This window comes from Seriola lalandi, unplaced genomic scaffold (assembly GCF_002814215.2).
Source record: "Seriola lalandi dorsalis isolate HSWRI2012SDOR001 ecotype SW California unplaced genomic scaffold, Sedor1 jcf7180002052086, whole genome shotgun sequence".
NCBI classification, from domain to species: Eukaryota; Metazoa; Chordata; class Actinopteri; order Carangiformes; family Carangidae; genus Seriola; species Seriola lalandi.
Window position 1 is genome coordinate 154711 of NW_019522639.1, and position 21423 is coordinate 176133.

Genomic DNA, 21423 nt, shown 5'->3' on the forward strand with positions numbered 1-21423 from the left:
AGATGCAGCCCAGGGGATTTCGCCTAAATAGGATAGCGGTTTGAAATAGTCAGAATGTGCTGCAGAACTTTTCTAATATGAAAAGTACAACATATGGCCAAAAAAGACTAATGAAAACTCTAAGTTAACCTTTGGAAGATAAAATACTTTCAGGTGTGGATGGAAGTTGGCTCTCTGAACTTTTTCTTTTGTGGTTTTTGTGAGGGAAGCATTATGCCATGTTCCGGTTAAATTTAGAGGAGCTGCTCAATTTAAAATGGAAAAGTTTAACATTATGAATTTGTAGCAGTTTTAAAATATCCATCTGAACAAGACGAAAGGCGTAGAAATTTGTACGACAATCATCAACTGTTTTGTTGATATGTGCTCACCTTCAGTCCGTCAACACCTGGGACGCCAGGAGGCCCGAGTGAACCCTGGGAAATAAACACAAAGGCTTTTAGTTGTCACTGCATGAAAAAAAAATGGCGCTGTGTTTCACTGGGAAAGAAACAAAAACTGTAGAGTTAGGATTATCAGAAATTTAGGTAAATATATGTGACAATGCACTTTGTCTAAACTGTCTCCCAATGGACCCAACACCCAAAGGAAACATAAAATCATTTACGAAATCTGCTCAAAAACAAAACTGTAGTTCAGTCAAAGTTTGACACAACACGCAGCACACAAACGGATCTGGGATTAAACGGCCTATAGACGTTCTCCTGGGCTGTCTATTGTTCCCGGCACCACTTCTCTATGTACGCCCGGGAGTGTGCTGATCTTACAAAACCAGGCCAGAATAAATACTGCATGCCATTTTTTTAAGATCTGCTGGGTAGGCAGAGGGTAAGAACGGGTGTTGAGAATAACTCTGTTGAGCTTTTTTTTTTCCTTTCTTTCTTTTTTTTTTATATATTCTGCAGCTCTCATGTTTGCATGTTCTCCTTTAGCTAATAAAAACAAGATGATTAAAAGTCAGAGGTTGAACCGAACATGTTGTAATGAGCTCTTACTATCTTGCGTAGTGGTTTGCTTGTGTTGGCTATTCGTGCTCCCTCATAATATAAGTGATTCACTATCACCATGATCACATTTACAGATGTATCAGAGATGGGTAAAACAATGATACACAGGCTTTAACCAGTGAAAAACATGGGTCTTCTCTAATATATAACTGTGAACCTAACATTGACTAACCTGGGATGAGGGAGAATAGAGAGTGGAGCACATAAAGATGGTAAAGTTCATAAAATATATTGTTCCAATTGAGATAAGTTCATGTATTTGATTCCCTCTCCACTTTAGATCATGTAATGACAACAAATGAATCACCACGGTGATGAAACATGAATAATTGTTGACGTGGCCCCTCTGCTGAACACGGCACTCCACCAGCAGCAGATCTAATTGAGTAGCCTCGGGCCTGGCTTATGAGCCATTAACGCGGCGGTGTGTCATCGTTGACCCCTCCACACACTCTCACACACACACACACACACACACCCCTCCTCCTACACCGACGGGAGGCCTTGCCGACAGATGACAGCGCAGACAGGAAGTGTCTGATTGGGTTACACTGAACAAACACTGGCAGCTACCTGATGGCTGGATAAGGTTTACATCTGTTCTTCACATCAGCGCCGCCAGGGACTCGCCGCCTGTATCACAGCACTTAGCTCCGGGGTCTCTGTTCTCTGTCTTTCTCTTCTCTGACTCACTCTTTTTCTTTCCCTCCTCATGTTGTCTCTTTATTCACCCTAACTGACATTTGTGCAACTTGTGCACAGTTGCTATCAAATCCCAAACATTTTTCTTAATGCTAAAGAAATTCCTCGTTGGTTTACTTTAAAATTAGGAATAAAAGAGAAAAGAAAAACTGAGAAAGCACCTCTCAGTGTGAAATGTATTTTTGATGTTTTTTTTTTAGTCGATAACCTCATTTTATTTAATTGAAAAGAAAAGTAAGAAGTACCAGTGGAACAAGAAATGATTTTTTGTAACTCACCTTCAGCCCTTGTGGCCCCTCAGGCCCCTATAAATGAGAAAAGACAGACAGAGAGAGAGAGAGAGTGGAAGAGAAATAGAACAAAAGGGTGCACGTCAGATGAAATAATATGATTTGCACAGCCAACACGGTCACAGCACAGAGACTGGCAAAGGCTCTGGTAGGATTTCATTCAGAGAGCACACACCCTTCAGGCAGAACAGAATCACAATCAATCCCTTGTTTCATTCTTCGACAAAGAATGAAAATCAACTCACTCTGTGCCTTATTTTCATTGAGCCGCACCATAAACATGAATCTCTAATGAGACCATGAATAACAAAATCTTTTATGGTTTTATCTTTTATGTTGATCTCTTTCTTTAATCATTTTAGCGTCTGTAAAATCTTGCCTCGTTTGACTGTTCTACATCCTAAGTCTACAATCCAACACATAGAGAGGTTCATTACCTAAGTGGGCCAATAGCTGGAAAGGCTTAAAAAGCTAATAAGTTAGACAGGGCAAAAAGGCGCCACATCTCTGACTGAGATTTAAGTGATAGATGTGTCTGGGAGGACAGTTTCTATTCTAAACCTGCTGATGGGACACCACAGAGAAACTGGAGGCCATCTTCAACCTCCACCACCAGAACCTTCCGAAAAACAGCAGGAGTGCTTTATGAATAAAATGAGAAATCAGGCTGAATGTGAGTTCCTTCCATGCTGGCTAAAACCAGACTCTGAACTATTACAGTACCCACAGCAGTTCATCAACACCTTTACGCTTGGCTGTTATGACACCTCATGTTGGCCAGCTTTTTTCTCACTGTCGGCTCAGGATCCACAGTAAATGGAGCCATTTGGCTCATCATGTGCAGTTGGGTCAAGGCCAGATAGACCTTATGCCACACAAGACCTCTACAACAACAGCTTTCTTAGCGTCTTGTTGATGCAGTATAATTGGCAAAACTAAAGATCTGGTCTCCTGATGAGTGTGAAAACTTTCTGTGCCTGTATTAAAAAGTAGCCAACAAGGACACACGCAGGTTGAAAAGTTTGACTGTCAGTGCAAATTTTTGTGAAGAAGAAATGGAGCTTGGTGGCGGCCAAGATATGCCTTGTGGCCAAAGCACCAATGGATGCCTGGCTTAGCTAAAAGGACCATAATAATTACCAATTTTCTCAGAATAAACTGTAGGAGCTTTCCATATCTTGCCTAGTTTCTGTTGATGAAACAAGGCGATCACCAAGTGACCGGAGCTAAAAGTTTCCAATTCTCAGTTTCAATTTTTTTTTAAAACAAAAACTAGCTTGTGAAAATGCTGCAGCAACAAGTTCTCACATTTACAGAAAAGGCCCACACAGTTGCAGCTCATTTATTGTGCATTCCAACTGCACTTTTAACAAAAACCTCAATGAACAACTTTCATTATTCCAGCCAACCAAGAAAAAGGTTTTCCTCCCGCTTGCCTTTAAAAGCCTTTGTTAGCTATCCTCAGTAGGGTTTGGTAAACATCTTTATGACCCACTAGGTATGTGAGAGCATGTGCCACTCGCCTGAGCGCTAATTAGCTTGGCTACATCTGAGAGCACTCAGGGGCTACTGGCTGAAAAGGAGATTTTTCAGAGAGTCAAGAGCCCTTGAGGAAGTCTTGGTCCTGCTTCTTTTGTTCTCAGCTTTGGGCCCTGACATCGCTAGAAAATTTAAATTGAGGATAATTTCAAGATTTCCATAAAAAAAAAGAAAAAAAAGAAAAAGATAATTATTATTTCAGCTAAAAGTGTTCATGACAGCGCATGCTCAGCATATCACACCTTCGCTCCCTCATTTAACATTCATAAAGGGTAAGAATCCATAAATGTGCAATGTCAACAAGGCGCCTATTGAAGACGAGCATCCGAGCGCAAATACAAAGCGCTGAATGTTTGGTGCTTTCATTCATGACTTGGAAATGACAAACACTGAGGCGACTGCCGGGTCAATTCCCACACTCAGACTGTAGTTGAACCCTCAGCCACTTGAGGAAATCCCAGAGCGTGCAACCCTTGCTCAGCATTTACAGGAAAAATATTTGGGTTGATCAAAGCACAGAAAAGCTACATGTTCGAGCTTTAGGGTACACATTAAGAGCTTCTGTTCAAACTCCTGCTTCACTTGCAACATCTTTGAAATGGGGCCTTACAATATTATGCTGTTATTTGCATTCAATTATGGTGCTTTCAGCTTTAAAAAGGAAAATTATTTTTTTGACAGCCCGGGTCTTATTGTCTTAATTTTGGCCAGTGTAGCTGCAGGTTAGCATAACACTGTGCTCGTCGCCATTATTGCAGCACTTGTAGACATTGTGTGCTCTATTTAAACTGTGTTCATGACCTTTCATTTTATAAGACCTTTTAATCACGCTAGCTTTATTGCTACTACAACTGTAAACAGCACTGCAGCTAGCCAGAATACAGCACACAGTGTAGGCCACCCATCTGACCTTAGGGTTTAGCCAAGAAGTAGCTCTGAAATGCAAAACACATTTGTACCATCACATGACTGCAATCGGTGTGTCTGTTAAGATGAGACTGTGTGTACTGTGTAAGACTTTTGGAAACTGTATTCCTTTGCTGTTCAACAAAGACAGAGGTGTGTAAAATATTATGCTTGCATGTAGGCAGGGTCAGGACTCTGAGGTCTTGGCCTTGGTTTAATTAGAGTTGTATAACTACACACATATTCTACATATATATTATATTTCTAGAGTTTTGATTACATATTGTCCTCACAATGGAGAAACTTACACCAGGGAATGGATGGAAGATTTGGTAGAAAAAATGGCGTACACTTCTGTCATATTATTAATAAATTAAATAACTAAATACTTGTGGTATAACATAAAAAAAAAACTAAATAGAAGAGAGGTGTTGCACCAGATTTAGCCACCAGCTACTTTCTATCTGCACTTCCTGGGCAATAAACATCACCTAATGCCTTCTGTAATAAAATCTTGGTTACAGCCCTGCCTATAGGTACAGTATACTACCCACAACTATGACAATAAGACCCAGGTTGTAAAAAAATAACAACAACTTCCCTTTAAGAAAACACAGAGTTGTTCCATACAAAAATGCTTTTACCCATTGATGTCGACATTTGCCACAACATTGTTGGAGAGCACGTAGCATGTCCTAAGCCATTTACCCACATCTTTGCTCCTCATGTTTGGCTTCACATTAAAGGAAAAACTTAGTCAAGGACACCAAAATATTATAGGTATGCCCTCATTATACAGGCATATTAGGAAAATGAGATCCCTCCATGCATGCCTGTTGTGCATTTTAAAAAATATCGAAGGTGAGTCACTGGTACATTGAGGGTAGTTATGGAATGAATAGGATGTAAAAGTGGATCAGTGAACTTCTGCAATATAATTGGAACTGCTTTGAAAACAGCATAAAGCAGCTGGAGGGGGTTTTTCAGTTACGGATGGAAGACTCCATACAATACACCACTGGTCTTCCATATTTAGTCTTTTTGAAGCAAAATCAAGTTCCAAATGAAAACTGTGTGCGAGGCTGCGAGCCACCTTTCGAGAGCTGAAGACCCCCTTAATTTACCCCAGAGACACCTTATGGCACTGATGATTTTGAATTAAGTCCTGAAAATATTTTCTTTTTCTTCTTCTTCCCACCTCCCCCTCCCTCCTTGTTGCGCCACAAGAGTTTAATCCTTCTAACCAGCACCATATGTCCTGGAAGGCTGCTGGAAAACTCTGGAATCTACTTTTGCCTCTTAAACAATAGCATCTACATCAAAAACGCTGAGCTGTGTCAAGTGGGCCCTCGCTCCTAGAGCACCGTAAAAGAAGAAGTAGTTGTGTTAAGGAGCAACTTCACCATCCCTACCTTGGGCTCACTTGTGCAGATCTGAAAGGTGCCGATCACAGCTTGTCCTTTCAGCTTGCTGCACAAAGCGGAGCCCATTGCTCCAGCCTCTTACGCCCATCCAGCAAGCAAGCTGCTGCTGGATGGAAACAGAAGCAACTCCACTGTGTTTGAGTGGCCATGTCACATCTTTTTACAGCCTCTGGGATATGCTCATCACATGCTATTTTACGGGGGGGGGGGGGGGGGGGTTGATTTCCAAATGTTGACATTATTCCTTGTTAAAAGTACATTAGCGTCATGTTGTATATATACTCGTGAAATAGTATGCCTTATTTCATGAATTACAGTGAGCAACTCTTTTTTTTATTTTTTATTTTCATACACAACTCTTGAGCTCATTTCGAGTGGGATTCGCTTTTCATCTTTTGGAAAAATACTCCAGCGATCCGCCACGAGAAGCTGTGTAAGCACCGGAGACTTATGGGAGCACACCTGCGACCATGTACTGCAAATCTGACATTAATGACGTGAATTGATAATGGGTAAAACGTATAATGAAAACCAACAAGAAAAAAAAAACAAAAAAACCCAACATATAATTAAAACCAACAAAAAAAACAACACATAATTAAAACCAACAAAAAAAAAAACCAACATGTAATTAAAACCAACAAAAGATGAAACATAAGCACGTTAAGTGACCTGAAAATGATTAACAACTTAGCTTTAAACTCCGCTTACTCTCCAGCTAATGTGTCTTTTTTTACTACTCGCCATCCTTTATTTTCTCTGTCCATTTCTTTCCACTGCACCAAATTTTTCCACACCATGGAAAAGGTCTGAGGAGATGGAATCAGAGATGAAAGCGTTTGATAACACCTCCTCTGTCAGCTTCACTTACCCTCCCTTGCACTTGTGAGAACTGACATCACCAAAGACCTTGCTTTCTCTGGAATTTGGCTTGACCTATTCAATGTAGCTTTTATGAGGAAACTTTAATCACATGCTTTATTTGCTGAACACCACAAGTGGTATCCAGTTGCTGTTAACTGGAACAGCTTGTCCCTACTGTATCAGGGCTTTTGTGAGAGAAAGCGTACGTTCTTGGAGGGTATCATAAAATGTGTCATTAATATTCACCATAGTAACCATAAACCACTTTATGAATTTCTCATAATTAAAATCCACATTTAAAAAAAAAAAAGTGGCAGCATCCCTACATGACGGCTGTTTTGCAGAACATAATTGCATGACATGAGTTCAAGCTAGCTGTGAACCCTCTACAGCCGACATTTCAAACAGTTTACTGATGTTAAATTGCTAACTAGAATCCAAGGTGAGCCACAGGCCGTGAAGACAATGTGATTCCAAAAGGAAAAAAAGGCTTTTTGCTTACCATGGGTCCTGTGTCTCCAGGCTGCCCTGGATCACCCTATAGGAAATTTAAAGCAGTCAGTTAACGTCAGAGCAGTGAGCTAAGTCTTCTTTGAGAAGTTGAGAACACGCATGGAATTTTAAAATGATCATAAACAGTGTTCAGAGCAAAACAAGTCCAATTGTCTGGTTCAAAACGCAGCACTTTCCACATTATGGTTGAATTCCCCATTTCTTTTAGTGTTCAGCAGTCACTACGGTGCATAGAGGCCAGGTTGCCAAGCGGAGCTCAGTATTGTTCTGCTCATATAGCAAGTTGGCTGGAAGGCATTTATCATGCTGTGCCACCTGCACCCTTCACTGGCTCTGTCCAACAACCTTGTTCTATGTCTCCGCTTTTGGTTCAGACCTGGCTCTTGGATGTTGGATGTTCTTACAGGTTTTGCGGTAGATATGAGACATATGCCATGTCCAGATTTCTATGCCAAAATCCTGCTCATACATTATTCCTTTTTTGCCTCTTGGTGACATTTACAAGACAATCTTTGCCACCCTCCTTCTGAGTATTTCACGGCAGGAGAAATAAATCATGAGAGAAATACAGTGCCGCAGCGAGGGAAGTTTAATTTCTTGGAAAAACAACTATTGCAACTGCAACTGGAAGAACTGAAAACAATAATCATCAAAAAGTTGGGAAGAAGCAGATAAACAACACTTAATATTTTTGCACTCCCACTGCGAACTCTGCCAAGTCAATAAAGATCAGCTGGAGCCCTCGGGAAGGTTTTATGGCTGAACATAATTGACAGGCCTTTTCTGTTTCTTCTTTCTCTCACAGGCAGAGTTCACATAAATTAGCATGATGCCAGTGACAGGCTTAAAGACATGGAAAATATTACTTTGTAATGAAAACCAACCAAGTAAACGTAAATCCATACAGTAAAGCATTTTCTTGGGGAGCGTATTCATGTTTAGTTAAAGACATCAGGGCAATGAACTGCAATGTAGCTTGTCAAGTCTTCGTTAGATCAGTTTTCAGTGGGATAAACCCTTCCGGCACAGAGTCAAAGCCATCTTCAATATGAGTGCGAAAAGAGTTTAACCTGTTTGGAAACAGTGCAGTGCATTTTCTTTTTAAAAGGAGAAATCCGGAGAACTTGTCTGAGTCATTTCCGTTTTCACACACGACTGCAAAAGAAAACCTTCAGCTAAACAAATTTTCCACATCAGGTGAAGATCAATACTCACTGGGAGACCAGGCACACCTCTGGGCCCATCTTTGCCTGTGTCCCCTGGAGGCCCTCTCGGCCCAGGGGGACCCGGTGGCCCTGGAGGCCCAGGTGGTCCTGCTTGCCCCTGATCTCCCTGTGTGGCAAAATAACACATTTCAACATCATTATGCTGTGATATTGTTGGATCCAATGAGACTGGAGCCACGGCAGTTAAATGATAATGAAGAAGAGAATAGTGAAATGATCTGGTGGGTGGGTATGGGCTGCCTCCATTCAAAACACGGAGGAGAGTTTGCATTTTTGATCTTATGGCTACAGTTAGCATACGACAATAAGGATGGAGCTGTAATTGTTCTGATTTATAGCTGAAAGATTAATCCATTAAAATGCATGCATTCCTAAATGGACCTCACGAGTTGAATAGGGCTTGTGCATTAGGATTTGACTGAAAAAGAAAATCACATTTGTCAGAGCAGAGCTACAATAATCAGGGCAAAAAAATATACTGAGAATGTGTGGTCCATTATTACACTGCATTATAAGAAATTCTATGAAAATATTCAGCAATCTAACTTAGGGAAAATGCTTTAAGTAGTGCCAGGACAGTAATTCATGAAACATTAATAAAACCTTGTTTTCTAAAAAGAAACTTCCATTTTTCCCTTCAACAATAACCAAAAGGACTATAATAGTGCATGTGACAGGTCTGACTGAAGGCTTGCATGCAAACTGCAGAATGGCAAGAGAGAAGTGTTTCGGTGAGACTTGGCACGGTGGACAGGGAGACGAGTGAGGACACAGCCACTACCTTAATGAGCCGCCGCTTTATGAGCTGCTGGTCAGCGGAAAGAAAGCCATGATTGATCTTAGGGAAGACCATCTGAGCAGGTGTGTGAGGTCAAGAGGTCGTAGGTCAGAGGTGAGAGAAGGTTGAAGAAGGATGAGGTCCCAGAAGAAGAAGAAGGAGGAGGAAGGCAAATGCAAAAAGAAACAGATTTTGTTAGAAAGGCCTGTGTTCATGAACCCCGGTCCAGCGCCTTCACACATGGGGGGAGAAATCCACACTTTTCCAGCACAGAGGTGGTTTGCTTCGGAAGTCTGGGCTTATTTTTTGGAGCCAGGGACCATAATTACCACCTCAGGGGTGCGAGGGCGCCACGGCGGCCTCACAGTCCCTGGAAAAATGGGAATTTCTCCTCCTCTGTGAAAGCGCTGTCATCATCATCATCATCGTGCCTGCTGCGAAATCAGACCCCGGGAGCTGCACGCACTGACACCAGCCTGGATGACCCTCTGAGCTGAGGTTGATATCTAACCTTGTGCCTTTCAATGCATGCATTATTCTGCTAGTGTCCATTGGTTTTAGTGGCTTCATACATCGCTGAAACAATCCTGAAGGCCAAATTGGTGGATTTAAGGATTTGTGGTGAACCATGGGCATGAACTTTAAAAAAAACATTTTGCCACTTTGGTTCTTCGAGTATTTCTCTTAGAGTTCCTTCCATTCATTTTAGCATCAATGGACACAAGCCAGACCATGTCTTGGTTTCTGGATGCTTATTCTTGTTCCAGTCCGCTACATATTACTTGGCTATAAAAGGCCACCTTTGCTTTCAATGGGAGACCTGGCATGTAGCATGGAACAGAAATCTCTTGAGTGAAAGACTGGTAGTGGCATTGAGGAAGGGGATAACGATTGACTGGCTGTGATTAATTAGATGGGGTTTTTCCTGTGTCTACTCTATCATCGGGCTTTGAGGAAAAGCAGCCGACAGTGATTCATTTACTCCCAGTGTGTACTGCAGAGGGGTCGGACTAAGCAGCTAGGCGGCACCACCACCGACAAACCTTGACAGTCAGGATCTGATTGCTGTGCAAAGCAGCCAGCGTAGGGAGACCAGGCAATCCCTAAAGGGACAAACAGCAGAACATGGCACAACACACGCATGACATTCAAACACTGGGTGAACAAAAACAGATAAAGGAGGAAGAAGATAAGCATCCTGCTTATAAATATTGTTACAAATTTGTCAAGTAAGATGTGGGATTTAAAATAATTTCCTAACTTCTTTTTCTAATTATCAAAAGCCAAACTCAAATGTATCTGTCAAGCAATTAGTTTTGAGGACCAGACATTTCAATTATATATATACACATAAACACGACCAGCATTTTATTTTCAAAATTCACCACTTATCAAGTCCATGTTTTGCTCTGACGTGAAATAATGGCACTGGGGCCATGTGGTGTAGAGAGTGTGTTACATAATTAAGTAACAATTTCCTGTTGTTTTCTTTCAAATATACAGAGAGAACATTTGTTGAGATAATTATTAAAGAACAGACTCTGCACTACAATATGCTGGTCAATTGAGGAGTGGTATTGTTCATGGAGTTTTGAGGAACATCACAGGATTGAAATGTTCACTGGAAATTCAATCAACTCCTATTCCCTTGTCAACAATCGTCATGACAGATGTGATCCGCTCATGAAAACTGAATTAAAGAAGAAAGCATCGGGTCTTCTGCTTGTTAAGAGGAGACAATGGTTTATAGTGGAACATAAGCTTTGATCTGAGTACAGAAACACTGACATGTCGTTAGCTAAACATGGTTTTGAATGTTATTCTCAAATGAATGCACCCCATTAAGTTTTATTCTTTTGGGGGATACTCTCCATACATAGACATATACATTTTTATTTTCTTGCATGGCCTTATTGAATAGACTTTTACAGTCACAATGCCATATAAATGTCCACTGAAACATGAATTGATTGTTTGCTAAATAGCTTAGCAGTGGTAAATAAGCTAGGGAGGTCTTTCAAGTTGTGGGGAGGTCTGTCGAGCCAAAGCAGTGTGTATGAGGTTGGTGTCTTTTTTTTCAAACCAAAAATAGCAGAAGTGGATTAAACGGTGCATTTGTCTGCTGTAATGTAAAATTACACACAATTGCCACAATCATTAGCATGACGACTAACTAGCTTAGTACATACAGTAGTAACTGAGCTCCATTAACTAACTCTTTAACTACATTCATTTGTGGGGTTATAGGTGATATTAACAAAAGCACCGTTCACAACTAGCACATCCACTGTATAGCATTTCCTCACTGTGTGGAAGCTGGTCCTGGATGCTATCAGAGTTTAGGGTAATGTTAGCAGCTCTGTCCTGCTCTGTATTTGATTTGGGGAAGTTTACACTCCAGCAACCTCAGCCAACCTTTCCCGAGATAGTGTTACGTTGCCAAACACATAAGTTCGTCCTCATCCTAAAACCCTTTTCCCCTGTAACGTTAAAATTAAAAGCATATGGTCGGAAAATATGAACAAGTACTTAAGCTAAGAATGGAGTAACAGCCTGACCTTACGTTTTGCTGTATCATACCAGGAATACTTAGAAAAACAAGCTCTAAACTGCAATAAATAACAATACCATTATTTTATGTCTTCCACACAGATCGTCAGCTGGTGACAATATTGACTTTTTGCCTGGGACATGCAGCTTTTACCACAATATCATCTATGTATCATCCGTCAAGTGCATAAGACCTCATTTACAAGACCCCCGTTTTAAAATGAGTCATACTGTTTGCTTAACTAGCTAGCTAGCATGAGCTAATATGGGGTCAGGAAAAGCGGACTTTGCAGATGGCAAAAGCAACAGTTGCTGGCTGGGAATAGGACTATTTCGTCAACTAAACAAACTTTCAGGAGGTTAATCTTGAGGCCGTATTGTTGTAAACTATGTCAGTAACAGTAAATAAAGGGGGCGGGACTTAGAAGAAGAACCAGCAAAAATTGATTGTGATGGCATATTTTCTTGTTTATCTGCTGCAGGTTTCGCTCCATTGTAAATAACCAACCTGAATGAGCTGATGAAAGTTTCTCTCAAAAGACTGGCACACTGACATAAACATGCCCTGTACGAGATCAATCTCCCTCTATATTGAAGCTTAAGATAAAATCTGGCCTATCCAAACATGGATTTGGTGCCATCCCTCTGGTTTTCCACAGATAATTCAAAAAGCATGGCTCATTAAGAACATGGATTTCAAGGCAGGCTGATTGAATTCAGCCCTGCTGCAGAACAGTGCAATGGATACTTTTACACTGCAGACAATAGCCATTCTGTGCTTAACTGGGATTGAAGCGCAAATATTTCTCAAGTTATTTACAACCTCAACCATGTTGAGGGCAGAAAAGGAAAACCAAGTACTGGATTGTGGTCTGAGGGGAGCGGACAACACAAAGAGTCCTGGCATGAAAATGTGGTGTGGTGCATCTGCAGGCTGGCACACTGCTCACTGGGTTGCTGCATGCTTGCTTTTACAATCTGATACTGATACATATGCTGGGAGGAGACTGCAGAGAAGCTGCGGCCAGGTCGACAGCATGTTGACAAGCTTGCTGACCAATGTGTGTTTGAAATGTGGGGGGAAAAAAATTGAATGGTTATCTGACCAAAAACCAGTGGTTTGATCTGTCTCTGCCGGAGATGAGAGAAAGAGGAGAAAAGCTGGACTAGGTGTGGGTTAATGCTCACCCTGCATTGCCTCTGCGCTGATGTCTATGTGTGAGAATGATAACGATAATGGCGGTTGACAGAGAAGCCTAACCATTCACAGATTGATGTGTTTTGCTTTTCTCCTCCAAAACGGATGTTGATTATTTGGTGATGAGCTCTATGGCTACGTATTTGCCTGCAGCGAGATGCCTGCAACTGTAGTAAACAAAAAGCAAGATATGAAGACAATCAGCAACAGCTGTTATAGGACGCTGGCCAGAACCAACATCTCCCTGACCACACCAAACACACAAAGCACCCCCAGCAACTACAGGCTGTGGCATTTTCTGAATATCTATATGTGGAGTGGATTTCCAACCCTGCATACAGATGTCTTTTGAAGCCTCAGATTTGGCATCAGTCAGATACATCAAATGTATCTCAAGCGAAATTCATTTAAAGCTTCTGATTTCATGTGCAAACAGCACACTGTAAAACACTTCTTTGTTCACAACTGAAAAGTCAAATGCTGGAAATTGCATAACCACACTCTTTATTTTGGAAGGACATTGGGCAAATTGGTCAAATCCCAAGATGTGAGAAATAAAGCACTGGACAAACAAGGGCAGAATTTTTTTTTTTTTTTTTTTGTGAAATCTCTGGAATTTTTCCTGTAACTGACCCAGGAATTCACCAACCTTTGCTTGACAGCTGGAGCCAATGCCATTGCTCAAAAGGACCACACACACCTTTCTTGGTGATACACAAAGCCAGTAAACTTGTGTTAATTATATCCCACCAGTGGAGCTCGAAAGGTGGCCACACATTTGTTTGTCAAAACCGGTCAATTTATTATTTGTTGCTTGGTTAACCTTTGACGTTTGGATGTGGCCACTGACCCTCGGGGTCGACAAATGCTTGACCCTGACATGTGGGGAACAGGCAGAGGATGTGTGGCGTCTGTGAGGAAATTCTGCCAGCCATGTGGCGATTCTTACACCCAAACACATCTTTGGCCACAGAGGTTCTGACTTGACCCCTTGAAAACATACATGCAAACACAAATAGTCGGTCCTTGAAACAATTCTAAATTTAAATCTGTTTAGATTTGATGTAATCTGGCAGACTGCGCTGTGGAGAGGACATATTCTTCACATGCTCTGTTGTTTACATGTCCCTCCATATGGGTTTAATCAACTCTCTACACACAGCCAGTACTGGGCATGAAATGAGCTTCATTTCCAGCCAGAGAGATAGAGTCAAGGTCAGGCAGAACTTGTCCTGTTATGCCTTCGTTTATTAAGGAAATCTTCCTAATACTGTTCCACTACATTTACCTGCTAATCTAATGTGCAAAGTCAATATGCCATTCCGGGGAGGTAATATGATTTGGTGGTGACCTACAATGCTTTTATGCCTCTGCAGTCCTTGATATGTAACTGTGACTGTGTGTTAATTTGTACCGATTAGCGGACAATTTTGCTGTAATTGGAAATTAATGAAACGCTAACTTGAAGTGGACAGTTTATTTATTTACTCTGCAAGACAAATAGGACCTGGCTGGTCCCTGTTACAACTCTGTCAGCCACACTGCTGTTTCCAAAGTATAAATCATTTAACTGATAGAGACAGATGACTCCATTTCCGAGGTTAAAAGGGTACAAATTACGGACAAAACCCAAGAAATTCTATCCAAAAGGGGAGAGGTTTACTTTCATTCAATTCAACAAGAGACCAAAGATATTTCCTTTCTGTCTGTTTGCAGCAGATCAGCTCTTGCAAGTACAACGATTATCCAATACTTTTTATGTCATTAAAAATTAACTAAGGTTATCACAAAACTGGAAATGTGTTTGCAGATCTTCTGAAAGTGTGAAAACACTCGGAGATCTGCGATCCCTGTGAACTTGGCTGTCATTCGAGGAGGGCGCATTTGTAACATTAGACGTATCACTCTTAGACCACTAATCAAATTTCACAGGGAAGGTCGTTTGTATTGACTTCCAAATCATAAGAAACGCGATGCTTTGACGCGCAGAAATGGCCCAGAGGAGAGCTGACAAAGTTAATCGGCAAACTGCAAAACGTCTGGGTGGGCGCCAGTACTGAATTGGGATCAGATCCACTTGGGAGATGGCTGGCATTCTGGTGACAAGACGGACCTCTGTGTTGTTGTGTGCTCTTGTCCTTGTGCTCCAACCTCTGCATGCTCTCTGCCCTCATGGAAATCAATTACAGGCATTCAAAGCGACTTTGACTCCGTACGATCTACTCTTGGTGACGACAGCAGACACAGAGGAAGTGAAAAGTCTGTGTATGCCTGCGCACATGTGACCCCGGTTAATGCAATCTAGTTTAAACAAACCTTTGCGGGCAGATTCTGTTTTTTTTCGAAAAGAAAGTTCATTTTTTAAACATTTTTGGAGAAAAATGAGGGCTGCGCTGGCTGTTCGGTGGAGATAGAGTAATTAATTTCAGAGTCTGTCGAGCACGAAAAAGCACTCACATTATCATCATTTAGAAGCTGCACTTTGATAGAAATGTCAAACTACGGAGCTGGAAATGATTAAAGCTCTGAATACGCCATGTCACGTCGAGGAGTGAAGTGAATCACCAGTAATTATACAGACAGAGCTTGTTGGCTTTTGATTATAGTTGAGATTGAGCAGATTTCTTGTGCTGGTGTGCAAAAGCTGTTCAATTTGAAGACAAAAAGGTAAAAAAAAAAAAAAAAAAAAAAAAAAAAAAAAAAAAAAAAAAAAAAGGTTTTTGCATATATCAAAAAGCAGACCACAGCGCCTTCCAAGGTATCTTGCACGTTTGCCTGCCCACTCTTGTTGTAGAAATAAGCAGTGCTGAAATGCTTATTGTATTTGGCTAGATGGGAAGAACACTATCCCAAGAATTTCATGCATCTCAAACCTTTTGCCCACAATTCTGCTGGGGGAGACACACACAGTCACATTCGTCAGCTAATCACAAGAAATTGGAGTAAACCGCATACCCGTGGTCCCTGGTCGCCTTGATCCCCCTGCAGAGGGCAAGAAAAAAGAATGTCTTGAAATGCAAGGGTCAAACACACACACACACACACACACACACAGACAGGCAGACAGACAGACACGAGTACGGTGCCAATAATAAGCAGAGGCTCACACCGAAATCACTGAGGCATAATTCAGAACACATTGATAAAGAAAAATAATACAGGAACCCTCAGCTATTCATTGTGGTTGACAGTAAAATCACTTATGATAACAGGGACTGACATGAATTGAGTATGAAAGAAAGAGAGAGAGAGCGGCGGTGTGAGGTTTGGTGGGTTTCGGTGAGGGGGGCTGAGTGTGGGCGAACTGCATTGCCAGGCCAGATTTTATGCCCCAGAGATCTTTGGCTTTCTGCCTTTTCTCGGGGTAGATCTCTGCGGATGGAGCATGTTCCTGAAGAAGAAAAAACGTTTTGGTTTTGACTGAACCTGCATGGTGAAGACTGTGGGTTTATCACATTAGAGTGAAACCAAACCAGAAGTAGACTTTTGTTTGAAATAAGTGAAGGAAGACCGAATGCTGGACCTTAATCTGTCTAGAATCGGATAACTGAACATCCTTAAACCATCTGATTTGATGCGCTCCGCTCTCCTGTTGGCTGAGTTACAATTTAGCCACAGCAGTAAAACGAGCCGAACAACTTATCACACATGGATGGGAATTTTGCTCAAACAAACGTCAATGTAATGCCTGAGCAATTTCAAATAAAACAGCTCTCGGAATTTTTGTAATTTTTCATTGGGCAGTCGCTCAGAACCGGATTTAACGGGAAAACAGTTGCGAACGGCCACGCTGATGCGCGCTTTAGTCATCTTGGGTGGGAAGGAATGAACACAGTTGTTTTTCATTTCATTAAACTGCAGATGAAGTGGTTCACATGAGAGGCATGAACATGCATCTAATCAGGAAGACTGGGTCATAACGGACCCTCGACATTCATTTTTATCTGGTTTTGTAAGTCATACTTATGACTTCTATTTTCAGCTTTAAAGGACACTAACTGAGAAAAGAAAAAAAAAGAAAAAAAAAAATCACACTGTTGATTCACGACGTTTGCCAGCGATGTCATTCCACACCCCACATTACTAGAAATCATCAGTTACCATAGAGTGCAGCTTGTCACGGATGACAACCGAGATCATCAGTTTCTCTGTGTTTAAGTGTAGCTCTGGTTTGCACTCTCACGCCATTTCATCTTATTTCTCATTTTTTATATCTGAATAATGTGAATAATGTGTTATTGCGCAAGTTGTTGCTAACCTCACACAAAATGTGAATAAACACTTAAATTTATTCATTGCTATGTTGTAACAGGCCTTGATCTTCCCCAGTAGCGTTTTAGAAGTAAGCACTTTAAAATTGAACAGCCACTTGTTTCCATTATACCTGAATTCAGGGACTTTATCAACTTTGGTGTGAATTAAAGGGATGTCAGGTTTTTAGTCTTTCACAGCAAAGCCACGGTCACACATTTGTCCCCGAATCCTGCAGACTTATAAAGAGACAGTGTGGTTATTTTGCATGCTCCACTGCTGTTTTATGGAGGAATGCTCAGCGAGGCATTTAAGGGCTTCAACTTGGGCTCTGGCTTTCGGTCATTAATGTTCTGTGCTGTGGATTTGTGAACGACAGGAGAATTTAAATATTCAGACTCTGAGACTTGGGGTCAGGATGACTTGAATGTGAATTACAGCAGGACTTGCAAGATGAAACTCTTTATGGACAAATTAAGTGTGAGGAAAGCAAAAACTAAGACTTTTATTATCTTGACCTGTGAAAATGTCTGAGGGGTGAGATTTTAAAGACTGAATTTCACATGATTCTTAAAAGAAATTATTTAACATTTTGGGAAATGAGAACATTCACCTTTATGCCAAGAGTTAGATGAGAAGATTGACACTGCTGTACAGTCTGTATACATGTCTGTACAGTGAATATGAGGCTAGTTAGCTTTGCTAAAAGACTGGAATCAGGAACCTACCTTTGTGCTAAGCTAAGCTAGCACAAAGACTGGCTCTAGCTTAGCACACACACATGCACACGCACGCACAGTGTGAGTGGTATCAATCTTTTAACTAACTCTCTCTACATAAAGGCAAGGAAGAACATTTCCTAAAATGTCATCCAAATGTCATATCAACCAAAATATAAAATGTATTCACCTTTTCACCCTTCAGACCTGGAGGACCCTGCAAAGAGAGAAAAAAAGATGTTTCAAACTTTACACAAAAATAACAAGAAAATGTCAAACAATGGTTCATGTCAGTTAGCTGTAATCGTTCTGGTGCCATGGCACACTTTGCTTAGATACAATCCTCCAACTGTGAAAAACCAGGGTGACCAATCATTGTTAGCAAAGAAACAAACAGAGCGGCTAAACAAGACGCGAACATCATGAACTTTGAGGGAACTGCTGAAATCAAAAGATTAACAAATTGAGTTTTGATGAAACCATCATTGTGTACTTTTTGACATCACTTTCATCGTTTGATTAAAATGACCTGTCACAGACTGGGAACTCGTACCTTATGCATTGTAGACAGCAGGGCTTATATAAACATACAATTAAAACCAAAAACAGGCCCAAATCAAGTCCATGTTTACTTAGAGGATCGAATCCAGAAATCTCCAACCAAGCATTGGAAAGCACATTGTAAAAAAAAAAAAAAAGAAGTGCCCCGATCGAAAGGAACACTTCTTTTTCTTTTAAACGCAGCCGTTTTTGTAAGGCAGCTTTGCATCCAATGTCTGTCAATCAGCAGGCAGGGGCTCCTGGGTGGGCTCAGTAACAGATCAAGGTTGGAGTAGAGGATTTGACGAGGAGATGTGCATCTATACGCCTCGGCCCTAATGAGCTTGTGTTCTAAAAACTGTATTTTTAACATTGATGTGGAAGGATGAAGTTCAGTATGTTGGGCTCTGTTTCTTCTTCTGAGGTCGGACTTTTGGAAAAAGCTATCTTTGGAAAAATCAGTATTAGATCGGTGTCAGCAGAGTGACTAACTGACCACCCGCTTCGCAACAATGTTCACGAGTCCCTGGAGAAACTGAGAGAGACTGTTGTGCCAATGCTAATCTGTATTTCTCATGAAAAACTATCTGTCGAACACATTTATTAGAGACTACTTGTTTTTTTGGTCATAGAGAAAGTTTGTATTTGAGACCAGATCTGAATCCTTTCTAGTCACTTCAAAGATTTGGAAAACCGTGCATGTCTTCATCTAACTTCGTCACTGCTTTTCTAGCTGCCAATCAAAATGTCAGGTATGTGCTCAGGTAAAAAGAACAAGTTGTTCAGCTGTCACCAACACAACTGTAGTAACAGCTGTGCAGCGGCTACTTGTCCAGGATCACACTGGTTTGTTTCCAGAGATATCAGACACAGAGAAAAAGAACACTGACACTAATCCATAGATTGATGACATTAGGGTAAGACCAATGTTTGGATGCTGTTCCTCTGAGTTAGTGGGCCAGTGACCCAGAATAGCAGGCTTGCAGACACAGACAGGCTTCCACTGCACTGGCACATAATAGCACAGTCTGAAAGTGAAATGCTTCAGAGGTAGTCCAGCACTTTTCCTCAGCCAATATCTACCACACTGCTCTGGGGGAAGTGAGCTGTAGCCAGGTTTCTGCCTGCTCAGTGTCTTTGGACATTATTTTTGATGCATAGTTAACCATCTGTATCTTTTTGTTTATGTATAGCCGCGCAAGCACGAGCACGCGTGGTGCATCGCGCTATTGATTCAAATAGGAGGCAAATGTTTTCGCTTCAACAGCCGCAAAAAAAAAAAAGCTGAGGGGAAATGCTGCTTTAATACACACACACACACACACACACACACACACACACACACACACACATCCAAGGAGGTGGTCCCGCTGCTTACTTGACTGGCCATACAAAGAGCCACAACACACTTGTAAACACAAAATGCGCCATTATGAAAACAATGTTTGAGATTGCGGTTCCCTGGGGGGGAATAACAGAGGCAACATATTGGACTCAAACGTGACTTTTACTTTTATAATGACGCAGAGGCATTCCAGAGCGGCAAAATAAGTTTCCAATGTGTTCCTGAAAATGGAGGGCAGCTAAATCAGTCCAGGCTACTTTTTTTTTTTTTGTTGTGAAGGAAAATTGCCTTTGGACAATAGGAGGTTATTGACAAGCTGTTACTGCAAACATATGAATGGCTGCAACAAGGAAATACATAAATATACCCAATGCAGCTTTTTGCACAAGCCCGCGTAATGTATTATGTCTGGCACTGTAAAATACATGTAGTTGGCACGCACAATTGCTGGGCTAAATGACTGGGCACCATACGTTTGTGGAAAGAAATGAAAAAATCAGTTTTATAGGATTTAGCATTTCAATAAATTCAGATTGTTTCAAGATAAGAGCAGCAACTTAGTGAAACCTGATCAAATCCCCGCTAAACTTCCATAATAGGGCAAAAAAGCATGTCTGTATTTTGTTTATGAGGGAAGAAATGAGAAAAGGTCACAGGTGTTAGATACTGACTTAACACTGGCTGGTAGTGAGAGGGTTGCCGATTCATGTAACATTGTATAAACAGGGTCGGCGTAATGAGCTATAGCTTCAGCCTACACCTTTTTCATCCAATACTATCAGGCTTTATTTCTAATGTATAAATATAAATAAGGAGCGAAACAAACAAGCTGAAACTGATGATACATTTCTACAGTAGATATCCTAAATTAATGATGAACTAAATCGGTGATTCCCTGTCAAATAAACTCAAGCACCCTTTCCTCATCGCCGCCATCTTTTTTCAACCTTTTCATCAATTAGCTTTTAGCTGTTTAACCTTCTCTGCATGTTCGCTAACTAATTTTCATGCACTCTCAAGTGCCTCAGTATGTGGATATATTTTTTCATTCAAATTCAAATTTTTTTTTTTTTTTCAAATTATTTCAGCTTCTCCATAATCTAAATATGTAGAGCGAAGCAACTGCAGATCTACCCCCTGTGGTATAAGTACTGCTGGCTGGGAATCACTATATCTGATATCTATGCTTGATATACAACAAATGTTTTCCTATCACAGATGTTAAACTGTATCAATAAATTAAAGACTTGCTAATTATAATTCACTCAGCAGCATTTACCGATTTGTACTTCACACTAAGTGGAATGCTGCTTTTGACACACCTAATCATATCTTGCTCAGATCTTGCTCATTTTCCTCCTCTTCTAGCTGGTTGTAAAGCATGTGGCAATGATTTCACTTCATAGCCTGCACCTGCTCATTATACGGCCCATCATTTGCACATCACTCGGACAGACGGCATCCACTGGAGCTTTTCCAAAAGGTTTAAGTGCGTACAGTGAGGGTCTTTTATAGAGACTATTAAACAGCTCACCTGCAAAGACTATTTCAAAAGGAGCAAACTGTACTAC

General features: G+C 41.0%; 1 protein-coding gene across 1 annotated transcript in view; it reads right to left on the minus strand.

Moving 5' to 3' along the window:
• The window catches only part of col25a1 (collagen type XXV alpha 1 chain), a 143627-nt gene that overhangs the window by 31953 nt on the left and 90251 nt on the right, over positions 1-21423 (minus strand). Inside the window, exons 5-11 of the mRNA XM_087172126.1 lie at positions 18158-18184; positions 15953-15979; positions 9253-9324; positions 8461-8577; positions 7235-7270; positions 1988-2014; positions 372-416 (exon numbers count right to left, since the gene is read on the minus strand). Of these exons, the coding sequence (XP_087028252.1) occupies positions 372-416; positions 1988-2014; positions 7235-7270; positions 8461-8577; positions 9253-9324; positions 15953-15979; positions 18158-18184 (351 nt within the window). The remainder of the gene's footprint in view (positions 1-371; positions 417-1987; positions 2015-7234; positions 7271-8460; positions 8578-9252; positions 9325-15952; positions 15980-18157; positions 18185-21423) is intronic.